Source organism: Ascaphus truei, chromosome 19 (assembly GCF_040206685.1).
Source record: "Ascaphus truei isolate aAscTru1 chromosome 19, aAscTru1.hap1, whole genome shotgun sequence".
NCBI classification, from domain to species: Eukaryota; Metazoa; Chordata; class Amphibia; order Anura; family Ascaphidae; genus Ascaphus; species Ascaphus truei.
Genome location: NC_134501.1, coordinates 12,801,546 through 12,825,510, shown reverse-complemented (window position 1 = coordinate 12,825,510; position 23,965 = coordinate 12,801,546). Strand labels below are relative to the sequence as shown.

The following is a 23,965-nucleotide window of genomic DNA, read 5'->3' as shown; positions in this document are numbered from 1 at the left end:
AGAGAAAATGATTGCACATGTGCTACTGTGCATACTTATGGTTAAGATCTATCTTGTGACACCATTAACCTCACTCCAACTCAACTAGTCGACTCAGTTTTCCTTCATTTAAATAAACGTGTGGCTGTGGTATTCTGATATTTATTCTGTTTTTCTGTATAGCTTAAAAAGAAATGTGATCTGCACAGCTGACTATGTCCTCATCCATCTTAATCATTTGACTGGCAACATTTTCCTAAGATATTCTGCTTTGTTCTGTACACTTGTGGACTTTTAAATTAATCTAGATAAGGCAGGGAGTGGCCAAACCATTCCTATCAGAAGGAATCACCAACAGGCTAATTGAGCTATCCACCAAGCAGGTCAGGTTCCCAGCACAGGTGGCTCAGTCTTTGAGCCACTGATTGAGCCACCTGTGCTGAAGCAGGGATCACGGGAAAACCTAACCTGTTCGTGGCCCTTAAGGACTGGAGTTGGCCACCTGTGCAATAGAGTGTCCTTATGACGTACCAAGCACATCATGGACTTCCGCACGCCACAGGTGCTATGGACGTCAAAGGTACGTAAGGGCACAAATGCTCATTTTCTGTGGGCTGATTGGGCTATCCATTCCAATGGAGCGGTCACTAAGGTGGTGGTGGTGGCAATCAGGTGATCGCTGCTGAAGCGATCACATAACCGAAAATGCCAGAAGCTGGTGGCAGTGGAGGTTTGGTGCACACCCAACCTCCAGCTCTCTAAGGCCTCAGCCAGGGTTCCTGCTGGCGTGCGGAGGCGCGCTGAGGCTCAGTGAAAGCGGGTGCTTTCCCTGGCCTTAGACAGCGCGCCGTCCGGGGGGCGTGTCGGCGGGCGGGCCAGTGACGTCACGGAGCTGGTTCGCCCTCATTGGGCGAACCGCTCACGTGACCGGTCCTGCGCTCCGGCGAGCGCTGAAATGTAAAATTCTGCTAAGACCTACGCTTTCGCGCGCTTGCGGAAGCGTAGGCGAGCCCCTACTAAAACCGCTCTCATTGCGGCTGTAGGGGCTCACAGGTAAGTACAAGCGCGCCTCAGCACAGCGCGCTGACCATGCCCGAGGCCTTAAGATGAAAATACAGAACAAATCTGAAAAAAATGGAACCACTAAAATGTTCTCATGTCATTAAACAAAGTTGTAATATTAATGACATTTAAACATACAGTAGGACCCTCAATTCTTCTTGTGGGACAATACTGCCTTTTCACACAGTTGTTGCCACCAAGTTCTTTGTAGGGTTGGGAAGATATGTTGGGCCATTAGCAGATAAAGGTAGTTAATAGCGTCTCTCTCCTTTACCCATCATACCGATTGCTCATATAGTACCAGCTCTACACTGTGTCCCCTTCACGATGCCAAGAGTTTGCATTGTTTTAGGGGTTCACCTTGCTGCATGAGCTGCCAGCTTGCTACTTGTAACAGCTTGGAATCTATTGAGTCTTTGGAAATGGTTCTTGTAGCAGATCCTGGATTCTGGTTTAGTTATTACCATTATTACAGGTCGAGTTACTATCAGTATTCCGTTGTCTGCAAACAATGCAATTTTATATTCATTTTGATGCCCAATATATTTTGGTTTCATTTGATGGGGCTGGCTAAGGGTTTGTTTGGGCAACAGTAAGTGTGGAGAGTGTGTGCCCCTGACTTCTTCCATTATATTTATGGTCGTTTAAGGTACTTTAGCAAACATAAACCTGCAATTAATCCGGTCCAGCGCCTTTTCGACATCAAGACTTAAAATCATAGCTGGAATATTTATTTTATAGGGCAGCTGGTATCATCTAGAGCTTATTGTCCAGGTATACACCTGATCTGGTCAGAATGGACAAGGTCAAGAAGGCACCAGTTAGCCAGTAGCTTAGCATACAATTTAATTAAGAGTGAAATTGGGCGATAGCTTTTGCGATTTGAGGGATCATTACAGTTTGGATTTTAATTTCGTATGTCCTTTTTGCTCAGGTTTCAGTTGCCTTGCATTCTTTGCTTGGGATGTCAGGTTCTGGTCCTTGAATCGGGATTGGATTAGGTTCTTGGTTCCAGTCCTGAGCACAATTCTTACTATAGCCACTGGCTTTTGCTTCCATTTTATGCTGTGGTTCTGGTCTTAAACTCTGATTTCTAATTGTATCTGAAGCATTTTATTCCAGGCTCCAGATCTGGCCGTGTCTCAAATTCTTATCTTAGGATCCACTTTTGGCCTTTGTTCAAACTCTTCTTGTATCAGGATCTTGTCCAATCATAGGTTTTTAAACTTAACTTTAGGTTTTCTCGTTCCCGTTACAAATAAGAATCTGAACTCGTAATGATAATAAAAATCAGTTCCCGTCTCCTAATTTCCCCCAATGTATTTCTCACTATGTCAGAGTTCGGTTCTGGTTCTGACAGTGTTATTTCTGTCCCTCCTGTTCTGGCTACTGTCACATTGTTGCTTCTAACCATTTCTAGGTTCGGTTCTGGTTCCCCCTTTCCCTCCAACTCTGACCCACTTTATCTCCACCTTTCATCCTCACAAACTCTCTCTACCTCACACTTTCCTTCCACATCTCACCCTCCACCTCCCTCACACTCTCCCTCCCTCACATACTCTCTCCCTCCCTCCATCACATACTCTCTCTCTAACACACACACTCCCTCACACATTCTCCCTCACTCACATACTCTCCCTCACATGCACACACTCCCTCACACGCACTCACTCCCTCACATGCACACTCCCTCACACGCACTCCCTCCCTCACACGCACTCCCTCCCTCACATGCACACACACACACACACACACACACACACACACACACACACACACACACTCCCTCACACACACTCTCCCTCCCTCCCTCCCTCACACACACACACACTCCCTCCCACACACACACTCCCTCCCTCCCACACACTCCCACAAACACACCCTCCCTCCCTCTCTCACACTCCCCTCCCCCCACACACACACACACACACACACACACACACACACACACACACACACACACACACACGCCTCCCTCACACACACTCTCTCTCTCCCTCACACACACTCTCCCTCACACACACTCTCTCTCCCTCACACACACTCTCCCTCACACACACTCCCTCACACACACACACTCCCTCAAACACACACTCTCCCTGCCTCCCTCACACACACACACACACACACACACACACACACACACACACACACACACACACACTCCCTGCCACCCACACTCACACTCTCCCTGCCTCCCTCACACACACTCTTCCTCCCTGCCACCCACACTCACACACACTCTTCCTCCCTGACACACTGCCCCTCCCTCTCCCTGATGGCACCGCCCCTTTCCCGCCCCGCCCCCGGCCTGCCCTCGCCCCGCCCCCTGCCTGAGACACACAGAGACAGACCCCGGGGAGATCCCGGCACCGGAGCAGCGCGCTGAGCGGTCCCCGCTACCACAGGAGCCCCCCTGATTCCCCGGTGCCGCCATGGCCTCCATACCGTGCCGGGTGCAGTACCTGGATGACATGGACCCCTTTATCTGCACCAACTTCCCCGAGCCCCGGAGACCCCCGGTATACAGCTTCCCGGAGAGCGCCCCGCTCATAGAGCAGCTCCCCGCCGTCTACAAGCTGCTGGGGGCCCCGCTCAAGGTACGGGGGGAGGGGGGCAAGAAGGGTATCGTTGTTCTGGGGGGGGATTTAACCCTTTGCATTGCTGAGTGGGGCAAAAAGTTGTTGGGGGTAAGAAGGGTGTTGGATATCTTGATACAGGGGTGTTGTGTGTGTGTGTGTGTATATATATATATATATATATATATATATATATATATATATCGTATATATAGTATGTGTGATGCTTTGTGTGAGGAGTGTGAAGGGTTAATGGCACAATGGTGTATGTAAGGTGGTCTGGGGCAATAAGGGGCATTAGTAGGGAGGTGAGGTCAATTAGTGGTAAGTTAGTTCTGGGGTGACAGTTTTGGAAAAGGATCAGTGGGGGTAAGGAGGGTAGTTTGGGGGGGTGGGTGGGTATTTAGGTAACAAAGCATTTAGGGGTTGGGGAGACAATCTGAGAATATCACCTGGCGGGTAGTAACCCCAAAGAACGTCCATATAATCCCTACCCAGGATATGATTGCTATAGTAAGGTGCCTCACCGAGGTGTGGTGTTACCCTTGTAATGAGGGTCGTTGATTCTAACCCTAGTATAGTGGCCTGGGCAATCACTGAGCCTCCACAGCACAGTATTGCTATGGAACGCAGTGTGCCACTTATCACAGAATGACATCTTTTAGGGCAACCCCCAACATGCTGGCTGTAGCCCATCTCCTGGCTGTAGCCCATCTCCTGGCTGTAGCCCATCTCCTGGCTGTAGCCCATCTTCTTGGTGACTGTTGCGTCCACAACTCAAATCTGTAAGCTGCGTAGTTTAGAAAACAAAAGCATCTTGAATTGTTTATTACTATAATTTATTATTTATTTTTTTAACGTGGTACGATGGGGCAATGACATACAAAATAAGAACAGATGAACTCTGATAAAATAAGTACTGAGGTTCTCCCCCCCCCCCCTAACTTCAAACATTGCTGAAAACATTTCTTCTGTTTGGTTATTTTCGTGGGTAAGAAGTCAGTGGGGACATTGGTGGCAAACTCCAGCCCTCAAGGGTAAGGCCTCCAACAGAAATCATGGGGCCCAGGACAAATGAAAGGAGCAGCCCCCTCCCCCCCCCCCACCCATAGCGCACCTATCACGAAAAAAAATGTGATTAATCCGTGCGTGCTGAAGCAGCGATATCCTGAAAACCTGACCTGTTAGTGGCCCTTGAGGACTGGAGTTAGCCAACCTTTTTGGCGACTAAATACTTGCAAGGTTCATGTGTTGGTTCTAACTTCGTTTTTCTAAGCAGTAAGAGTCCGGGTGGACTGTAAGCATCAAAAGACTGATAGATATCAGTGTCATCACAGAACCATCAAAGTAGCTCTAATGCATGAAAGGGCTCAACCTTCTCTCTGGGAATATATGTGAGCACGCCTTCTTCTTCCATAAATGTTTCTATCCCCAAATTAGCTGAAGTAACTGTTGGCAGGCCTGGTACAGTCTGGCTCTCTGGAACATACCTCTCCTCATGACCCTTTGATCACTCTCTGTTTTTAGTTAAATCTCTTCTGGCTCCCAAATAAGATTCTGGTCTCCATAGCAATCAGACCCTGTTTGCTCTGACATCTGTTGTACCGGTTGAGTAGTTTTGGACCCTATAAAAACGCGGCACCCATGCGCCCTACTAGCTAACATTGTTCTACACAAACCCAGCTTAGGGGATCATGTCAGAAACTGTCAGTAAGAACTGTTTTTCCATGGTGGCAGAGTGGAAATTTATAAGTAAAAAGGTTATGTTTAAATACCAAATGCAATACGTGAATGTCTATCTTCTGCTATGTAGGAAAGTAAAGTTTAGTGCACACACCACTTTTAGAATTGAGGCTTATTATATTCTATCAGGGCTTACTTTGAGTCATATTACTTGTTGGGACAATTGACTAATATTTCTGTCATAGTGTGTGTCATAGTGTGTGTGTGTGTGTGTGTGTGTCATAGTGTGTGTGTGTGTGTGTGTGTGTGTGTGTGTCATAGTGTGTGTGCGTGTGTCATAGTGTGTGTGCGTGTGTCATAGTGTGTGTGCGTGTGTCATAGTGTGTGTGTCATAGTGTGTTTGGGTGTGTGTGTCATAGTGTGTCATAGTGTGTGTGTGTGTGTCATAGTGTGTGTGTGTGTGTGTGTCATAGTGTGCGTGTGTCATAGTGTGTGTGTGTGCGTGTGTCATAGTGTTGTGTGTGTGTGTGTGTGTGTGCGTGTGTGCGTGTGTGTGTGTGTCATAGTGTGTCGTAGTGTGTGTCGTAGTGTGTGTCTCATAGTGTGCGTGTGTCATAGTGTGTGTGTGTGTGCGTGTGTCATAGTGTGTGTGTGTGTGTGTCATAGTGTGCGTGTATCATAGTGTGCGTGTGTCATAGTGTGCGTGTGTCATAGTGTGCGTGTGTCATAGTGTGGGTGCGTGTGTCATAGTGTGCGTGCGTGTGTCATAGTGTGCGTGCGTGTGTCATAGTGTGCGTGCGTGTGTCATAGTGTGCGTGCGTGTGTCATAGTGTGCGTGCGTGTGTCATAGCGTGCGTGCGTGTGTCATAGCGTGTGTGTGTGTGTGTGTGTCATAGCGTGTGTGTCATAGCGCGTCTGTTGGTTCTGTGATTTCGATTTGTGGTTCTTCTCATTGGTTTGAGAACCCACCCAACCAATGGGACAAGTTGCAATGACACCCATTAAGCAGAGTATGCAGTAATGCATACAGAATCAGAATTTGTAGGTGTTATCAATCTGACATTTACATATATGTTGATATTTCAAAGACGATGGAGCAGGTAACTCCAGTCCTCGAGGGGTGAACTAACAGGTCAGGTTTTCAGGATATCTCTTCTTCAGCACAGGTGGCTCAGTAAAAGAGCCTGCTTCAGCACAGGTGGCTCCGTCAGTAGCTCAGTGAAAGACTGAGCCACTGATCAAGCTACCTGTGCTGAAGCAGGGATAGCCTGAAAACCTGACCTGTTGGTGGCCCTTAGGGACTGGAATTGGCCACTTCTGCTCTGGGACCTTAAAAAAAAAAAATAGTTGTACTTTCTGGAGAAATTTTGAAATCCGAAAAACATTTCCAGAGCGCCCGCAACGCAGCATATATACTGATATTTCAAAGACAATGTTTACCCTGCTAGACAAGTGGTGGGCAACTCCAGTCCTCAAGGGTGAACCAACAGGTCAGGTTTTCAGGATATCCCTGCTTCAGCACAGGCGGCTCAATCAGTGGCTCAGTCATAATGACTGAGCCACTGATTGAGCCGCCTGTGCTGAAGCAGGGATATCCTGAAAACCTGACCTGTTGGTAGCCCTTGAGGACTGGAGTTGCCCACCCCTGTGCTAGCCCCCCCTCCCCCCCTTTCCTTCATTCCATACTGTAAATCTAAGAAGGTGTATTGTGTTTAAACTGCTATAGTGGGTTCACCAGTGTGTGCATTCCTGCCTCAGCGAGCGACCTCCCGTTCAGATTACTCTGTGCCGGAGTTTACATAGCTATAATTAGACAATACTATTGTTTCCCCTCTCTGTTTTGGAGGCTGCGATTATAAATGACCTGCCAAGAATCCACCCCCGAGGTGGCAACAGAAACTACCTTTCAAATAGAATTGTTTCATGCGGTGGAAATGAAGTGTTTCCGTAAAAATACAAACTTTTTTAAAATGTAATAATAACACAACTCCTGCAGCGCTGCAAAAGCGAGGGGAGCGATAGGTTAAACGTGTCTCCTGTTTAATTTCGCTTTATTTGTATTCTTGCCGCGACCTCCCGGAGTGTTATTTACCTGTATATACTGTAGCAATATATGCACTTATTCCCTCACCTGCTGTCTCTGTAAATTCCCCATCAAAACTCTTAGATTGTAAGCTCTTCGGGGCAGGGATTTCCTTTCCCATTGTCTGATTTTTGCTGCACTTATTGTATTATTATAATTCCCTGTACTATGTTCTTTGTGAAGCGCTGAGTACACTTTTGGCGCTATATAAAGACATACAATACAATACAATTCACAAAAGATCATGGTTGACATAAACTGTGTTCAAAGGAAGGACAGGAAAAAGGCCAGTTGTGGGTTAAATTTGTTCTTCATGAGACTTCGGCTTTTTGTTTTTTAAATTTAATGTATTTATTTGAATCTCTCTTTATTTTTTATTTCTGTTCCCGTCTGTCTACCTCTTTCACTATGGGTTTAAAATAGTTCTGCACATAGGTGCCATGTTTACACACTTTTTTTTATATGGGAGGGATCTGGCATGAGGGGTGTTGCAGGTACATGGTGGTTGGATTAAAGCTGTGTCCCATTTAGATAGCCACACAACAAAGTTTGTTTTTGACATATTGCCTTTACTTTGCCGGTTTTGTCCTGCTCACACATGGTATATTTCATAGGTGCAATTTAGGTGAATAACCCCATGCTATCATTCGCCAAAAGTATTAAGGTAAAAGAAAAAAAGTGATGAGATTAGGCTTGCACAATAAGAAGTGAACATTTTCCTTTTTAAAGCAGTAAATAAAAATACAACTTCCGATGCATTTGCATGTCTCACAGGTCTGCCACCTTGTCTTTCCCTATTATCGCTTGGCAAACAGTGCTTCCACTGCAGCAAGGGATTCTGGGTAATGACATGCGAATGAGCAGCAATCCCACCAAAACCTGACCCTTTTTTTTAAATTAATTTTTAAATTCCCTTTAGCTGTTCTACGATCCTCCGACTTGCAGGGACCCTTTGGTTTCCATGATATTTCTAGTTTTTTGTGTCTGCATTTGATACAGAAAAATTACAAATATGTCCACAGGTCGCCTATCTCCTGATGACCTGGCAGCTTTCTATTGGCTGACCCAGCGACGGGCAAATATTCTTGCCTGGTGCCGGTTAATGTGGGAACAGGATATCCCCGGATTTCGGAGAGAAACACATATCGGCTCCATGTTCATTTAAGGAAAAAAACCTTCCCCCCCCAAAAAAAATCTTGAACAGCGCAAACTTCTGCTTGTCCAGTGCTTGGTATGTTGTTTTTATTGTTTGTTATGTAGCCGATTGTGCTTTAAAAGCTTCCAATAAGGAAGTGAAGTGTTGGTTACGTACTGATACTTTGTCTGGCAGGAGCTTGAGTTTAGCATTTGGCTGTTGCAGAAGATTGGTTACACGTTTCTTCCCCAGACTCCCCGCCATGCCTTATTGCCAAGTCAATAGTTCCATGCCTCCAAAGGCAGGTCTTCCTTGCATCACAAAATGAGCTGGACGGGCTTGTCCGTTAAAGAGGCAGTTCAACTTAGCTGGTCAATTCTCTTTTAATTATATATATATATTTTAACGTATTGGTTGATTTCGCTTCCTTAGAAAGATACAATCGCGGTTAAAGTAATAGTCTTGTTACTGTCTTGCGAAAAGTAAATCTGAATTCAATTTTGCCTGGAATACTGGATTCAATCAACTCAGCTTTTTGACTAAGGCTGCGCTTATAGTGCCGCCGACGTTGCGTCAAAACAAATGCACTGCCGTCGTCGCGTGCGCTTATAGTAAGCGCGATGGCTCGGTCGCTGGAAGTCATCTGTTTGATTTTTCCAGCGACCGCGTAGCCTGCCGGCACTGTAAGCGCGGCCTAATGATGGCACCATCGTTACTTAGTTAGCAGAGCTGTTCCTTTGTTTACAATCTACGTGACTGACCAACCGCAGCAACCCACCCTAACTAACCTCCATTTTGTTTAATTGATTTTGTTACAGGATTTGAAGCGGAGGGTCCTCCAGAGCTGATCTCCCCCCACTATTTTCAGTTTCGGGGACCCTCCGGCTCCAGAGATACTAACCGGTAAGGTTGCTGATCTTGCTTACTGTGTTTTGTTTTTTAAAGGGGATTTATGTGGCCATCCAATAGGAAGCCACAACGGATGATGTTGCAGCTTCCTATTGGCTCGAGATTCGGCAGCCATTTTGTTTCACCTTAAACCCGGTAACTTCACAGGTAAGTATGTCCGGAACCAGCGGGTCTCTTGGGGCTGAACAGCATGATTTTCAACTCTGATGACCCCATAGTTCCCACGATACTCACCGGTGTAGTTACCAGCGTCTCTCCCCTTCCAGGGGAAACAAAATGGCCGTACGAAACTTTCATGTCAAGTAGGTTTACAGTAAATTGCAACATAATCTGTTGCAACTTCCTATTGGATGGCAGCTTAAACCACCTATAGAAACCCAGAAGTGATGACAGTGACTTCACCAATTATCTCGGGAAACCCGGGGGTCCCCAGAGCAGACATTATCAGAAGAACCCCCCCCCCCTTGTTTTGTCCTAGGCAGGACTGTCCCTTTAACATAGTGTGTTCTCGCTCATGTCTCTGTTGCAACTTGGTGTGACTGCGTTCTTTGCTGTGGAAGATCGGCACTTCCTATTATGACTGGTTTATATCCTGGCCAGGAGTAAGTGTCATGGATTATTAGCCTTACTCATTTTTACCTCTAGGTGAAAGGTTGGAAATCGCAGGAGATTCTCCAACAACGAGGTTAGAGAGGCAGTCCAAGCAACTTAAAAAAAACCAAACTAACAAAAAAAAAAACATTTCGTTGTAATATTATATTCAGCCTTTAATGACCTCTTATTGAAAACTAATTACCGACGGTGCTGATCGATTTAGTTATCCCGTGGTGGATCAGCAAAGATCCTGCTTCCCAGGGTTCACTAAATGGCTGCCTTTCATCTTCAAAACAATCATTCAGTTAGTGTAACTCACCAGCTACAATCTATTCTTATATTACTAAGGTAGCATTATCTATTGTTACAGTTTGCAGTTCAAGCTGCTGGGAATATTGGCAACAAATGATCCCAAACAGGAAAGTGTTGCACAGATCTTGCACTGCTTGGAAAGTGTGCTAAAACCTGCTATAGAAATCAAAGGATGCTCAGTATATTACAACTCATAAAAAAATGGCATTTAACAGTTGAATTTTAAAATAAAAAAAGTAGTCAATATTACCTAATAATACTACAGAACTGATTAATTAAAAAACAAAACAAAAAAAAAACCACGTGGGATATCGCTTGGATTGCTCCTTTTTAAAATTATACTTTTATTATTGCCATTCAAGTTAGACTGTGTTTTCAGAACCATTCAAGCAGCCATCTCTAGGGTGCAATTATTGCCGCACAATTCTGACACTTCTCCATTAGGGAAATAGTGATTTCCAACCTTTTTTGAGGGTTAAGGCCTCGGACATGGTCAAAAAGACCATGCTGAGGCGCGCTGAGGGGAAACATTATCCCTATCAGCGCGGCTTTAGACGGCGTTTCCGCAGGCGTGCGGAGGCGTGTGGAAATGCAGGAGACAGGCAAGTTTAAATTTTGCCGCTGAGGGAAGCGCAGGGCCGGTCACGTGACTGCCAGAAGCCAATGGCAGTCCGTGACGTCTGCGCCGTGACGTGGCGCCCTAACCCCGCCTCCCGCCCGGCACACGAGCGCGCTCGCTGACGCTCATGCAGAGACACGAAAAATCTCCTGCTTGAGCAGGAGAGCATGAGCGTCGGCGCTGCCCAGCGCTCTTCACTACACTATGTCCCAGGCCTAAGGAACCCTAAGTGAAATTCTGAGGAACCCCCAACCCTCTCTAATAGCAACTCTATCAGATGTACATTGTCTGTATTAGATACGATTTTCAAATGACCAGAACATTGCAGGGAACCCTTTAGGGGTGCACGCGGAACCCAGCAGCTCCTAGGAACCCTGGTTGAAAAATACTGGGGTACGTAGTAGCAAAGGAGTGAGGATACCTTTTTATTGGACTAGTAAGTAGTTGATATGTTACGAGCTTTTGAACCTCTCAGGTTAGGGGTAGGACCCGATGAAGGACCCCGAGATGATCGAAAGCTTGTAACATATCAACCACTTGTTGGTCCAATGAAAGGTATCATACCCCGTCCCCCCTCTCCCTCCTTTGTTATTACATGGAAGAAAGCACCAACACGGCGAGCCACCCTTCCTTGCCATTGGGCCGCGCTTATAGTCCTTGCTACGGCGCCGGGACTATAAGTGCGGCCTTAGGGTATATCATTGATATTGTCTAGTTGCAGTGGGGTTTTAGATTGTTTGTTTGTTTGTTTGTTTGTTTGTTTGTTTGTTTGTTTGTTTGTTTGTTTAAATAAAGTATGCTGTAAAAATGATTATGTTGGAAAGACCAGAATACTATTTTATTTTTTATTGTTTTGGTTTTTTAATGGACTTTTTTGCCATCAGGATTATTCCTTTTTAATTCTGCATTATATTGGAAATCTGGAAGTATAATGCTTACAGAATACAAAATAAATTATATTTATTTGGTCTGCATGGCAGGGTCTTCACTTCTTGAATGCCAGAGGGGCTTGCAATGTACTGCAAAGTACTTAAGGAGTTAACGCGTAAAGGAGAACGATTTAATGAAAGATTTGCCAAACTACAGCACCTTTTCAAGGCCCGTTTTATTTTATGGTGTAGCACAGTTTAGTAATTCTGGACCTAAGGATAAGATTATAGTAGGCCTGCGGCGTCATGCGCGCCTGTTGCCTGAGCGATGGGTGAACTGCGCTTCCAGCAATTTGGGGGAAACGTGGCGGACGCGTCACCAGGCGGGTTCCCCCCCCCTTTGGCTGAACCACTCACGTGAAGCGGCCGTCACGCGAAAAGACAAAATAATTTGTCTTTTAAATAATCTGCCGCGTGGTCGCTCAGCCTCGCTTGTGCGGTCACGCGCACTTTGGGCGGCCTCATAGCGGTCCTGCATTTTGCTCACGACGCCCGCGCCATCGCACTCACTATAATCGCGGCCGAAGGGTTTTTCTTGAAGTCAAACTGCTATTGAGCCCCCCCCCACACTCATTCTTTTGTTTCAGACCAACATTGTAACATATCAAATTCTTATGTGCCTATAATAATTAACTCTGAACATTTTTAAATGAAGGATTTCCCACTTCAGAGACCAGCCCCTAATCATAAGGGTGGCCCCTACTCCCGACAGACTTTATCTGCTACCAAAACTACATGTGTTCAATGTACCCCCCAGGTGTTAAAGGGATTAGATGCTTGGCATTCTCCGCCTCTAACAAGGTAACTTGGCGTAGTGTCACATCCTGTTAACAGCACAAATCCTATTCCCTCCGGCAAGGAATGGAGAGGTTAAGGGTCATGCTCTTGGTGTGTGTGTGTGTGTGTGTGTGTGTGTGTGCGCTACCTAATTACCTTTTCAAAGTTAAAGCGATGTATTCCAAATAGAATTATTGTCTTTGGACTTTTTATATAATATAGTGCATTTGTAGCATATAGGGAAAAAAATAAATTCCTTCCAAAAAGTCATTTATTTGAATTTATCAATGTAGAATGCAGTTAAATAATGTGTGAATTGTTCTCGCGCGCACACGCGTGCACACACACACACACACACACACACACACTGTGTGTGTGTATGCAGGGATGCCCGTGGGGGGAGAGCAGGGGCAGGTGTCCCGGGCTTGGTCAGAGGTCAAGCCCAACTCCTGTGTCTGGCTGGCGCCAGGCCCCGGCTCTCCCCAGCTGCTGCAGGCCTCTCTCCCACCGGGGGGACTCTCTCTCCCACCGGGGGGACTCTCTCTCCCACCGGGGGGACTCTCTCTCCCACCGGGGGGACTCTCTCTCCCACCGGGGGGACTCTCTCTCCCACCGGGGGGACTCTCTCTCCCACCGGGGGACTCTCTCTCCCGCCGGTGAGCGCTGGAAGCCGAAGTGTGAAAGAGGGGGGGGGGGGGGTGTCTCGTAAGACTGCTGACATGGGGGGAGGGTGTGTGTCCTTCGGCTAAACAGCTAAACAGCAGTGGTTAAAAGTCTCTGGCAAAATAGCCACGTCCATTCGTCCCATTCCACATGTGGGGGATTTACATTCTGTCGGTCACATAGCAAAAGTTCAAACAGTGCAATTGAGCAACATGATGAAACAGTATAAAAACAGCATTGAACCAGCACACAATAGAGAAATAGGGGATAATTCTGGATACAATGTACTGTATAGTCAATATAACTGTGGATGCATAGTAATGGTGTACCCATAAGTAAATGAACATATGAACCTGCGGTTAATCCTATATGATCATATTACAAGTATATTGTGATTCTGAGGACTAACAGATTGAATTACAAGAAAGTAATATTTCCTATACGAGTCCCTGGATAAGCCCTGAGAAGATCTATTATGGAGCACGTGCCCTGAGAAGATCTATTATGGAGCAGGTGCCCTGAGAAGATCTATTATGGAGCAGGTGCCCTGAGAAGATCTATTATGGAGCAGGTGCCCTGAGAAGATCTATTATGGAGCAGGTGCCCTGAGAAGATCTATTATGGAGCAGGTGCCCTGATCTAGTTCCAATGGTTATGAAAATATAGAATGGGTACGTCTGCGGGGTCCAAGGTAAGATAGCCCAAGATGGGGACAACGAGTTCTCTGAATGCTCTCTGGTATGGAATACATGGTAAGCCCACATTTCCAATTTGCAGCCGCACGCTGCCTTATAGAGATGAGCGCACATGTGAAACCCATAAGGACGGTAGAGATAACATAAGCTAGTGATCAACCAATACAAAAGGAGAATTGCTGGGCGCCGACGGGCAGAGCTATCGTATTCTGTTAAGGTAGACCAATTATAAAAAGGGGGGCTGTGTGTATGAAGGCCACCACATCGAATCAGAACAAAAGGAGTTAAATAAAAGCTCCAAGTTCAAACAGTGTGCATGGGGCGGAGATCGGAATAAAGAGGAAGGTGTGGGACAGATGGTGACCGTAGATGTATGAGCAGGTACTGCAAAGAAATAGACCTTGCCTCGTTGCACAGTGGGATATCACCTGGCTTGCAGAGGTAGCCGGTCACAGGGAGCAGAGGTGTAACTTGCAACCTATAGCAATAATGACCACTATATAATTGTGTGGAGACCGGGGTAGCACAAGTATGTTACACATAAATGCGTGTTGCTGCTCTTCTATGAAATAACTCTAGTTCAAGCTGGTAGTAGTACCTTTGTGTGCCAATACGTCTAGAGTAAAGATCCCCCTACACCTCCCGTTGTAGTAGGAGTTTGTCCCTGTCTCCACCACGCCAAAGCGGCTGTGCCTTCATCGTACATTTCGGGTTAATTAACTTGTAGAAACTGGACTTGAATCATCTTTCAGTTCCCCTTTCTGATCTCAATCCTTAAAGGAGCAATTCACTGCCCTTTCTTTGTTTTTTGTTTTTTAATATTTGTTTTTTTAACATGAGTTTGAAGCAGGCGGTCTCTGGTTCTGAACCCCCATTAATTTCAGATCCGGGGAACCCTTTGCTTGCCGAGATACTTGCCTCCAAATAAGGTGCCGATATCTCCGCCAACTCTAAGGCCCGGGCCATAGAGATGTGGGGAGAGCGGAGGCGCTCTAACGCTGAGGCTCGCCTGCTTCAGTCAGCGCGATCGCACGGACTTGCAGGCGAGCCAGCGTGCGCGAAGGGATCCGGGTGGAGGTGGTTGGAGGCGGGGCAGTGATGTCGCTGGGCCAATCGCCCGTGACGCACTGATGTCAATGTCACGGCGCCGTGACGTTGACGCTGCTTAAGGCTGATTGGATGTTTTCAGCCGACAGGGCGCTGAAAAACAGCTCGGCGCTCGGCTGAAAACTCCAAAGCCTGACCACGCCTGCGGACGCTTGCGCGAGCCCCCTCTCTCAAGGCATCCTCATTGAGGATGCAGGGGCTCAGCGCGGAGCGTCCTCACGCCTCAGCGCTGCCTGTCCTTCTATGGACGCAGCCTAACGCTCCTGCGCCACTATTGGGAGCGTTGAAACTCCGCCATTATATGAACCCTGCTACTGCAGCGGCTTCCAGCTTCCCCTGCGGAGGTAAGTATGTCTAGAAGGAAGGGGTCTCCGGAGCTGAAATTAACGGTGTTCAGCTCCAGAGACCCCCCTGCTTCAATTTTCTTAAAAAATAAATCTCTGTCTCTCTCTCTCTGTCTCTCTCTGTCTCTCTCTGTCTCTCCCTGTCTCTCCCTGTCTCTCCCTGTCTCTCCCTGTCTCTCCCTGTCTCTCCCTGTCTCTCCCTGTCTCTCCCTGTCTCTCCCTGTCTCTCCTTGTCTCTCCTTGTCTCTCCCTGTCTCTCCCTGTCTCTCCCTGTCTCTCCCTGTCTCTCCCTGTCTCTCCCTGTCTCTCCCTGTCTCTCTCTGTCTCTCTCTGTCTCTCTCAAAAAAAATTGAAATTATCGCATGCATGGATTGCCTCTTTAATACACTTAATAGTGTTCTCGTGCCCATATCTACATCTGAACAGTCTGATCGTCTTTCCAAAATAGATCTTGCTACATTTTAACAAGCAAACACAATGTGTGTTAGAGCAGCTACTGTAACAGGTTGTAATGTTACATTTTTTTCCCCCGTCGCTGCGTGTGATGGAAAACCTTCTCTGGTGACTTACGCACACCACAATTTCTACATGAGGGAAACACCCTTTTCTTTGGGAAAAGGGATTATCCTCCTGTCTATATTTATGAATGAGGTATGCTTACACAAGTAAATCTCAAAGATTTGCATTCTTCTGGTAGACAGTCATGGGGGTAGTTTTTCATCCCATTGGTAAGATCTTTATCCCCTTCAATAATCTCCCATAACCGTCTGGTTTTTAGCGAGCCTGTATTGTACGTTTTCAACATAAGCAAGGACCTGTTGCGTCATTCTTGATTTAGTTTGTAGGCTGGCTTTCCTAAGGGCTCGATTTAGGTTTACCTGACCATCCCATCTCAATGAACCTCAGGGTCATCTCATTGAGGTTTTTTTTTCTCTACAACTTGGCATAACCATTAAGAACTGTCAGATAGGCAGGCCCTGAATCAATTTCAGCGGCTAAGAGCCATGTGCCGTAAGTGTGTACTCTTCCAGGCAGTGGGTTTTTGATGGTTATGGAGATCATACCATTATTTAACAGAACCGTGACACCAAGAACATTGTTATCAGATGGATGTGCTGACCTCAGAAGTTAATACAATTTTTAGGGTCAATGGAACTCACAAAGGAAACATTTTCAGTTGTCTGGGAGCCCCACCACACCATAAATATGTCATCGATGTAGCGCCACCAACAGGCATGGTATCTACCATAATACATATTTCTTTCAGGTAACCCATGTATACATTTGCATATTATGGCATACTCCCCATAGCTGTGCTCCGTATGTATAGAAAATACTGCCGTATTTAATACCACAGATTGGAGATATCAAAGGGCCGTTATATAGTGTGTGTGTGTGCACGCCTGTGCGAATGCACGTGACGCACGCTTTTTGTGTGTATGCTGTGAGCGACTGGGATGGAAGGTAATGTGTTTGTGTTTGTGTGTGTGTGTGTGTGTGTGTATATATACAGGCATACCCCGGTTTAAGGACACTCACTTTAAGTACACTCGCGAGTAAGTACATTTCGCTCAATAGGCAAACGGCAGCTCACGCATGAGCCTGTCAGCACGTTCTGAACAGCAATACCGGCTCCCTACCTGTACCGAAGCTGTGCGCAAGCGGGGAGACTATAGAGCCTGTTACAAATGCATTATTTACATCAGTTATGCACGTATATGACAATTGCAGTACAGTACATACATCGATAAGTGGGAAAAAGGTAGTGCTTCACTTTAAGTACATTTTCACTTTACATACATGCTCCGGTCCCATTGCGTACGTTAATGCGGGGTATGCCTGTATGTGTGTGAGTTAAAAATGTATTTAAATAATATTTAAGAAAAAAAAGACATGTATAATTTTTTTTATTATGCAGCTTTGACACACACACACACACACACACACACACACACACACACACACACACACACACACACACACACACACACACACACACACACATTGTAGCGGCGCAAAATCATTATTTTCCCCATCTCTCTTCCCCCTCCCCCCCCCCGTCGGCCGGTTCCACGCTCACTGCCGTGCGCTGCGCGCGGTCCTATTATAGGAAGGCTGACTAACCACAGACAACTATAACTGCCCCGCGCGCGGTTCAGACTAGTATAGCGCATATTTTCTTGTCATTCAATCTGTTGGTCCTCAACATGGTACAAGTATATTGTGTTTCTATAGGATTAATCACAGCTTTCATATGTTCATTTACTTATGGGTAAACCATTTTACTATGTATCTACAGTTATATTGATTTACACATTGTATCTAGAAATATCCCCTATTTCGTGTGTTGGTTCGATAGTTCTTTATATTGTGCACATTTTTTGTTTGAATTTTCACTGTGACCGACAGAGTTCCCACCACTCCGGGTTTGACCCGGAGACTACGAGTTTTGACCACGTATCTCCCGGTTTACTTAGTAAACCTCCGGCGGGCGGTGTTTGGCGGCATCTTCCCCTGCAATTAACTCCTGTCAATATGGCGCGCGGCGTCAAATGGCGCCGCATTGCCATGTCAATGGGAATGCTACATGACGGCAGAGCATCACGTGACACCCATTGCCATGACAACAGGATGCTACGTGACATCGCGGTGCTGTGTTGCCATGACAACGTGACGTCACGTGACGCATCGGTGCCGTAAGGCGTTTCGTCATGGCAACTTGACACTGCGTGACATCACTTAGTGCCCCATTGCCATAGCAATGCGACACCGCGTGGCCATGTTGATGGGTTGCAGCGGGAGATGCCGGGAGCATGTTGGAATTATGCCATAGGACGCCAGGAGATGCCGCCGACGAGGTAAGCGCAAACTTTAAACATTTCTCATGATTGGCCTTCAGTAGAAGGTGGCAACCCTGATGACTGAGAGCATCTCTGGGTTTTTTTTAAATTAATTTTTTACCCCCTAATCACTTAATAGTAAAGCGCCAACATGTGCTGCAGGGCAGTAAAATGGGGTACAGAGTTATGTATATTACATATGTAGAATCACCATACCAAATAAGGACAAACCAGGGCAATCCGATACACCAGGAAATGAGGGTCCAGCTTGTGAGAGTTTGCAATCTAGAGGAATAAGAGACAAGTTGAAGCTAAAGGTAAATGGGCTGCTGGCTGATCCCATTTAGGTTTTGGGGGTGTGGATGTTAGAGGTTGTTGGTGTGGCGTTTGGTCCAGCCGCACAGAAGGTCCCCCTAGGGTTGGACGGGTGTGGTAGATCAACTAACCTTTTCACGGAAGCCTTCAGGGAGTTTTTAAATGTCTGAATGCTGGGGGAGAGGCTGAAGGTGCGTGGTGGCGAATTCCAGAGAGAGGGTGCAGCACGGAGAAGTCGTGTAGGCGGGTTAGCGAGGCGGTAATAAGGCAATTATATTTTTACAGCATGGGATCCAGGGCGTCCTGACATAACGAGGTTCCTGAGGATCCCCCCGTTTCCCGACATACTGACAGCTTTAGCTACCAGTGTTGCTGCTCTCCACCCCCCCCCCCCCAGGAGAACCAACATGGAGGCCAAATCTCGCAGCTACCGCGGGGCCATTTACATTCCCTGGAAGGCACACGGGTAGCTACACCAATGAGTATCTTGGCAACCAGGGGGGTCCCCAAAGATTAATTTGACAGTTCATCTCTGGAGGACGCCTTGATGGGTGACAATGGGATTGGTTAGGTGAGGTTGTTCTTTTATAACTATAAAAATTCGCATCACAGAGGCTATAATATCTAGTCTCTCACATATTAGTGTCGCTTGGATTGAAAGTGGGTCCGGAGCAGGGATTTCCTTTCATGTCGCCTGCTTTTATATTGTATTATAATTTACTGTATTTCATAGTCTCTTTTGTGAAGCTCCACGTACACTGCTACATAAATAAGAACTATACATACCCAACTACAGTTACTGCATGTTTGTGTCATTTTGTATTGAACAAGAAGATTTTCTTTAGAGAATATTTTAGCACATGGTTACTAAAGCAGATCAAACAAACTAAACGGTTAAGCATTTTGGCCCATGTTCACTAAGCAGTTCTATTCCATAACTCAACTTCCAGCGCCAGAAAGCACATTACAACTCATTCAATTGTAAGATAAGGTATGTCTTCCGTTGGTTGGACGGTGTCTTATGAAATAGCATCGCTTTAAAAAAAATTCTTCTTCTTGTATTTGGGAAGCAGGGCGTCTCTGGAGCTAAACCTAGTTTATTTTGGCTCCGGGGACCCCCTGCTGCCTGAGAATATTACCTCCGTAGGTGCTGCCGGTAGCATGCCCGGCTGGGTGAACAATAGAGAGGCTTAAATCTCCGTCGGCAAGGGAGCCAATCGGAAGCCGCAACGTCATCCATTGCGGCGTCCTGTAACGCCCCTTAGGGTATGGCCCAGTGCCTGCGCTGCACGCGCGCCTGCGAGGCTGGCGGCGCGTGCAGCCGAGTCCCCCGGTCTGCAGGGGGGAAAGACAGGGGAGAGCGTGACGGGGGCGGCGGCCGTGACATCACCCGGTTGGTTCGCCCTCATTGGCTGAGCCGGCAGGGGGCGTGGCCTAGTGCTCCCGTCGCGAGTCCTGATCTCAATTATCTTGAGAGCAGGAGAAACTGTCGGCGCAGCGCGGCAGCCCCCCTCGCAGCGGGCCCGGCCCCATTGTGGGGTGGCTCTTGTCCCTGCAGCATCCTTAACAGCGGTTCAGCTCCGGATGGAGACCCCCCTGCTTCATACTTATTGGGGGGGGGGGGGGTGGAATAATTGATTTGCATACGCATTGCAAATAACTAAAAGGTGATTGGTATGTAAAATAAGGCATGGTTATTAAATGTAAGACCTTAATGAACCAGTGTGGAAAGTGAATGGACTGTTTGTTTTTTGGAGTTTTGTTTTGTAAGAGTGAATGTGTTTTGAAAAGGCCAACGATATCTTTTGGGCAGCTTCTACCCCTGGTTACAAAGGTGGGGGAGGAGGAGAGGGATGAGCTGTATCTGAAACGAACAGAAGTAACAAATATAGCAACCCTAACTTTCCCAGGAACGTGCACTGCAACGTTGGAAGTATTAGTCATCGGTCGTGTTTGCAAACATCACCGGGTCTCGGATTCAACATCTGTTAAGGTTTATGACTCTAGCTCTGCCAGTTCCCATTTTTAGCTTAAGCTCTGGCGTGGCCTGGGCAATTTAACGGTTTGGCATCTGGCTTAGAGTGATGGTGTCGCAGTCACTGACATGTGAACAACATTGAGAAACCAGCGCGTGATGCAGTGGTGTGGTCCCATCCGTAAGCAGATAGGTGTTTATATCTGGATGAGCTGGGGCATAGTGATTGATTGTGCTGGGCTTGAATATTTAAACATGTTGGGAAATACATGAATTTCTTTGTTAAAAAAAATGTAGTCTGATATTTCCTAAATTAACGCAAGTTTCATTTTAAAGAGTTAGCTGAATTCAGTGGATCTAATGTTTGGCCATTTTGGAAAGTCTTTTCATCGCGTGCTGCTCTTAAGACTCTAGAAAAACCCCGTTAGAGCTTAAAGTGCGTTATTTTTTTAAAAACTTTTTTTCTCCCTTTAATATGTGCACGAATACGATCCACACAATAAGTAATTAGCTAAGTTGCCAATCAATCCGTTCTCCTGTGATCGATCAGCGAAGATTCAGCTCGGGGGTTCACTAAATGGCTGTCAGTGAAGCAGAAGAGGACCAAAGATGCAAAGTTCTGTGGGGAAGATCATGTGACCAGGCAGTCACTAGATACAATCTGTGCACTGCTAGAGAGAGGGCAGGGCTCAAAAAGGGGTGTGCCAGAGCCTGTTTCGGAAGAGGAAGACGTGACTTTGTAAAAGTTTGCTATAGAAACAAAAAATGCTACATTATAATACATTAAAAATGTCATTCAGAGTTGTTTAAAAAAAATGCTACTTGTATTTTATCTCATAGTATAGAACAGATTTATTAACAAAAAACATGTAGGATATTGCTTGGTCTGCAGCTTTAACAGAAACACATTGCAGAGCCCTTTGCTTTTGTTTTATTTATTTTGCAGGCTTTTATAAATAGTCGTGGGACTCTGCTTTTATAGCTACGTTTATAATTATACTAGCTGAGAGCTATGCGTAATAGGTAGTATTATTTATAAATCGTGGGAACAATAGGTGAGTATTTGTTGTAAAGGTTTCGGGGGGGGAGAAAGGGGAGCGGGGGGGGGGGGAGAAAGGGGAGCGGGGGGGGGGAGAAAGGGGAGCGGGGGGGGGGGAAGAAAGGGGAGCGGGGGGGAGAGAAAGGGGAGCGGGGGGGGAGAGAAAGGGGAGCGGGGGGGAGAGAAAGGGGAGCGGGGGGAGAGAAAGGGGAGCGGGGGGGAGAGAAAGGGGAGCGGGGGGGGAGAGAAAGGGAGCGGGGGGGAGAGAAAGGGGAGCGGGGGGGAGAGAAAGGGGAGCGGGGGGGGGGAGAGAAAGGGGAGCGGGGGGGAGAGAAAGGGGAGCGGGGGGGGGAGAGAAAGGGGAGCGGGGGGGAGAGAAAGGGGAGTGTGCGGGGGGGAGAGAAAGGGGAGTGTGGGGGGGGGAGAAAGGGGAGTGTGGGGGGGGGGAGAAAGGGGAGTGTGGGGGGGGGGAGAAAGGGGAGTGTGGGGGGGGAGAAAGGGGGAGTGTGGGGGGGGAGAAAGGGGAGTGTGGGGGGGGGAGAAAGGGGAGTGTGGGGGGGGGGAGAAAGGGGAGTGTGGGGGGGGGAGAAAGGGGAGTGTGGGGGGGGAGAAAGGGGAGTGTGGGGGGTGGAAAGGGGAGTGTGGGGGGGGTGGAAAGGGGAGTGTGGGGGGGGGGAAAGGGGAGTGTGGGGGGGGGGGGAAAGGGGAGTGTGGGGGGGGGGAAAAGGGGAGTGGGGGACGGGGTGGAGAGCAGTGGGCATATGTATTGTCATAATTTATGTATGTGCATGTCCCCCCCCCCCTCCGTGCGTCCGTCCCCCTGCTGGTTCGGCTGGTGCCCGCCCCCCCCACCCCGTTCCCCATGACTCCCCCCCCACCCGTTCCCCGTGACTCCCCCCCCCCACCCGTTCCCCGTGACTCCCCCCCCCCCCCCACCCGTTCCCCGTGACTCCCCCCCCCCCACCCGTTCCCCGTGACTCCCCCCCCCACCCGTTCCCCGTGACTCCCCCCCCCACCCGTTCCCCGTGACTCCCCCCCCCACCCGTTCCCCGTGACTCCCCCACCCGTTCCCCGTGACTCCCCCCCCAGCCGTTCACTGTGACTCCCCCCCCCCACCCGTTCCCCGTGACTCCCCCCCCCCCCCCCACCCGTTCCCCGTGACTCCCCCCCCCCCCCCACCCGTTCCCCGTGACTCCCCCCCCCCCACCCATTCCCCGAGACTCCCCCCCCCCCACCATTCCCCGTGACTCCCCCCCCACCCGTTCCCCGTGACTCCCCCCCCCACCCGTTCCCGTCCGGCTGAGTGAGGCGTGCAGGCGGCGGCAGGAAGCGCCCTGTGTGGGCCTGAGGCGCGAGGCTGCGCGGAGAGGTTACTGGCGCCATAAGCTGAGGCGGGACGCGCAGTGACTTACCTGAGCGGGAGGTAGCGCCGGGGAGGTAAGGGAGCGGCTGGGTAGGAGGGGTCGCGCTTCCCGTCCAGAGCCAGTTGCAAGGCGGCGCACGTGATGGGGGGGCGGACAGAGGGGTGTGTGTGTGTGTGTGTGTGTGTGTGTGTGTGTGTCTGATGTGTGTGTGTGTAGAGCTGCTGTGTTGTGTGTGTGTGTGTGTGTGTGTATAGAGCTGCTGTGTTGTGTGTGTGTGTGTGTGTGTGTGTGTGGCCCGTCACTCCGCCTCAGGCCAATGAGAGGTGTGCGGGGGCGGGCGGCCCAAGGGACCAATGAGATTTCCCCTAGGGACACCATACATCCAGGCATACAGTGCTTTCACTAATATAGTATAAGATGGACGAGTTGGAACGCAACTCTTGTCCATAGAATTTTCTTGTAAGACCACGTGGAAGGTCTCATGGAGCAGCACTTCAGAATTTAAAGGGAGTTCTATCATCTGTATACATTATATTTTTCCCTTAACGTTTCACTGTCACAAGTTATATTTTATTTACTTTAAGGATTGATGCACTTTGCTTTTTTCCATCTTGTATCGTGTAGGTTTATGATTATACTGCTTAAAATGTTGTCACTAAAGCGGGGTCTCTACACATTTAACATGTATATCATTTATATACACATACCTGTCAATAAATATACACACACACACACACACACACACACACACGTGCGAGAAAGCGGTATGTTTATGTATAGCATGACCTGACGTGGAGCTGGTGAAAACTAGTTAGAATTGTTTTTAAGGTACCACTTAAAATATGGGCAATGTTCTCCTTAACCCAGGGGTCCCCAACTCCAGTCTTCAAGACCCCCAACAGGTCAGGTTGTCAGGATATCCCTGCTTCAGCACAGCTGGCTCAGTCGAAAACTGAAGCAGG

At 47.8% G+C, this 23,965-nt stretch overlaps 1 protein-coding gene across 3 annotated transcripts in view; it reads left to right on the top strand.

Moving 5' to 3' along the window:
- The first annotated feature begins 3,369 nt into the window (after positions 1 to 3,369).
- Positions 3,370 to 23,965, top strand: part of FHOD1 (formin homology 2 domain containing 1) — a 124,563-nt gene continuing 103,967 nt past the window's right edge. Inside the window, exon 1 of one of the 3 annotated variants that reach the window (XM_075576636.1) lies at positions 3,370 to 3,641. In XM_075576636.1, coding sequence (XP_075432751.1) covers positions 3,477 to 3,641 — 165 coding nt within the window. In that variant the 5' untranslated portion in view covers positions 3,370 to 3,476. The remainder of the gene's footprint in view (positions 3,642 to 23,965) is intronic. The other 2 variants (XM_075576634.1, XM_075576635.1) reach the window with 2 other exon arrangements.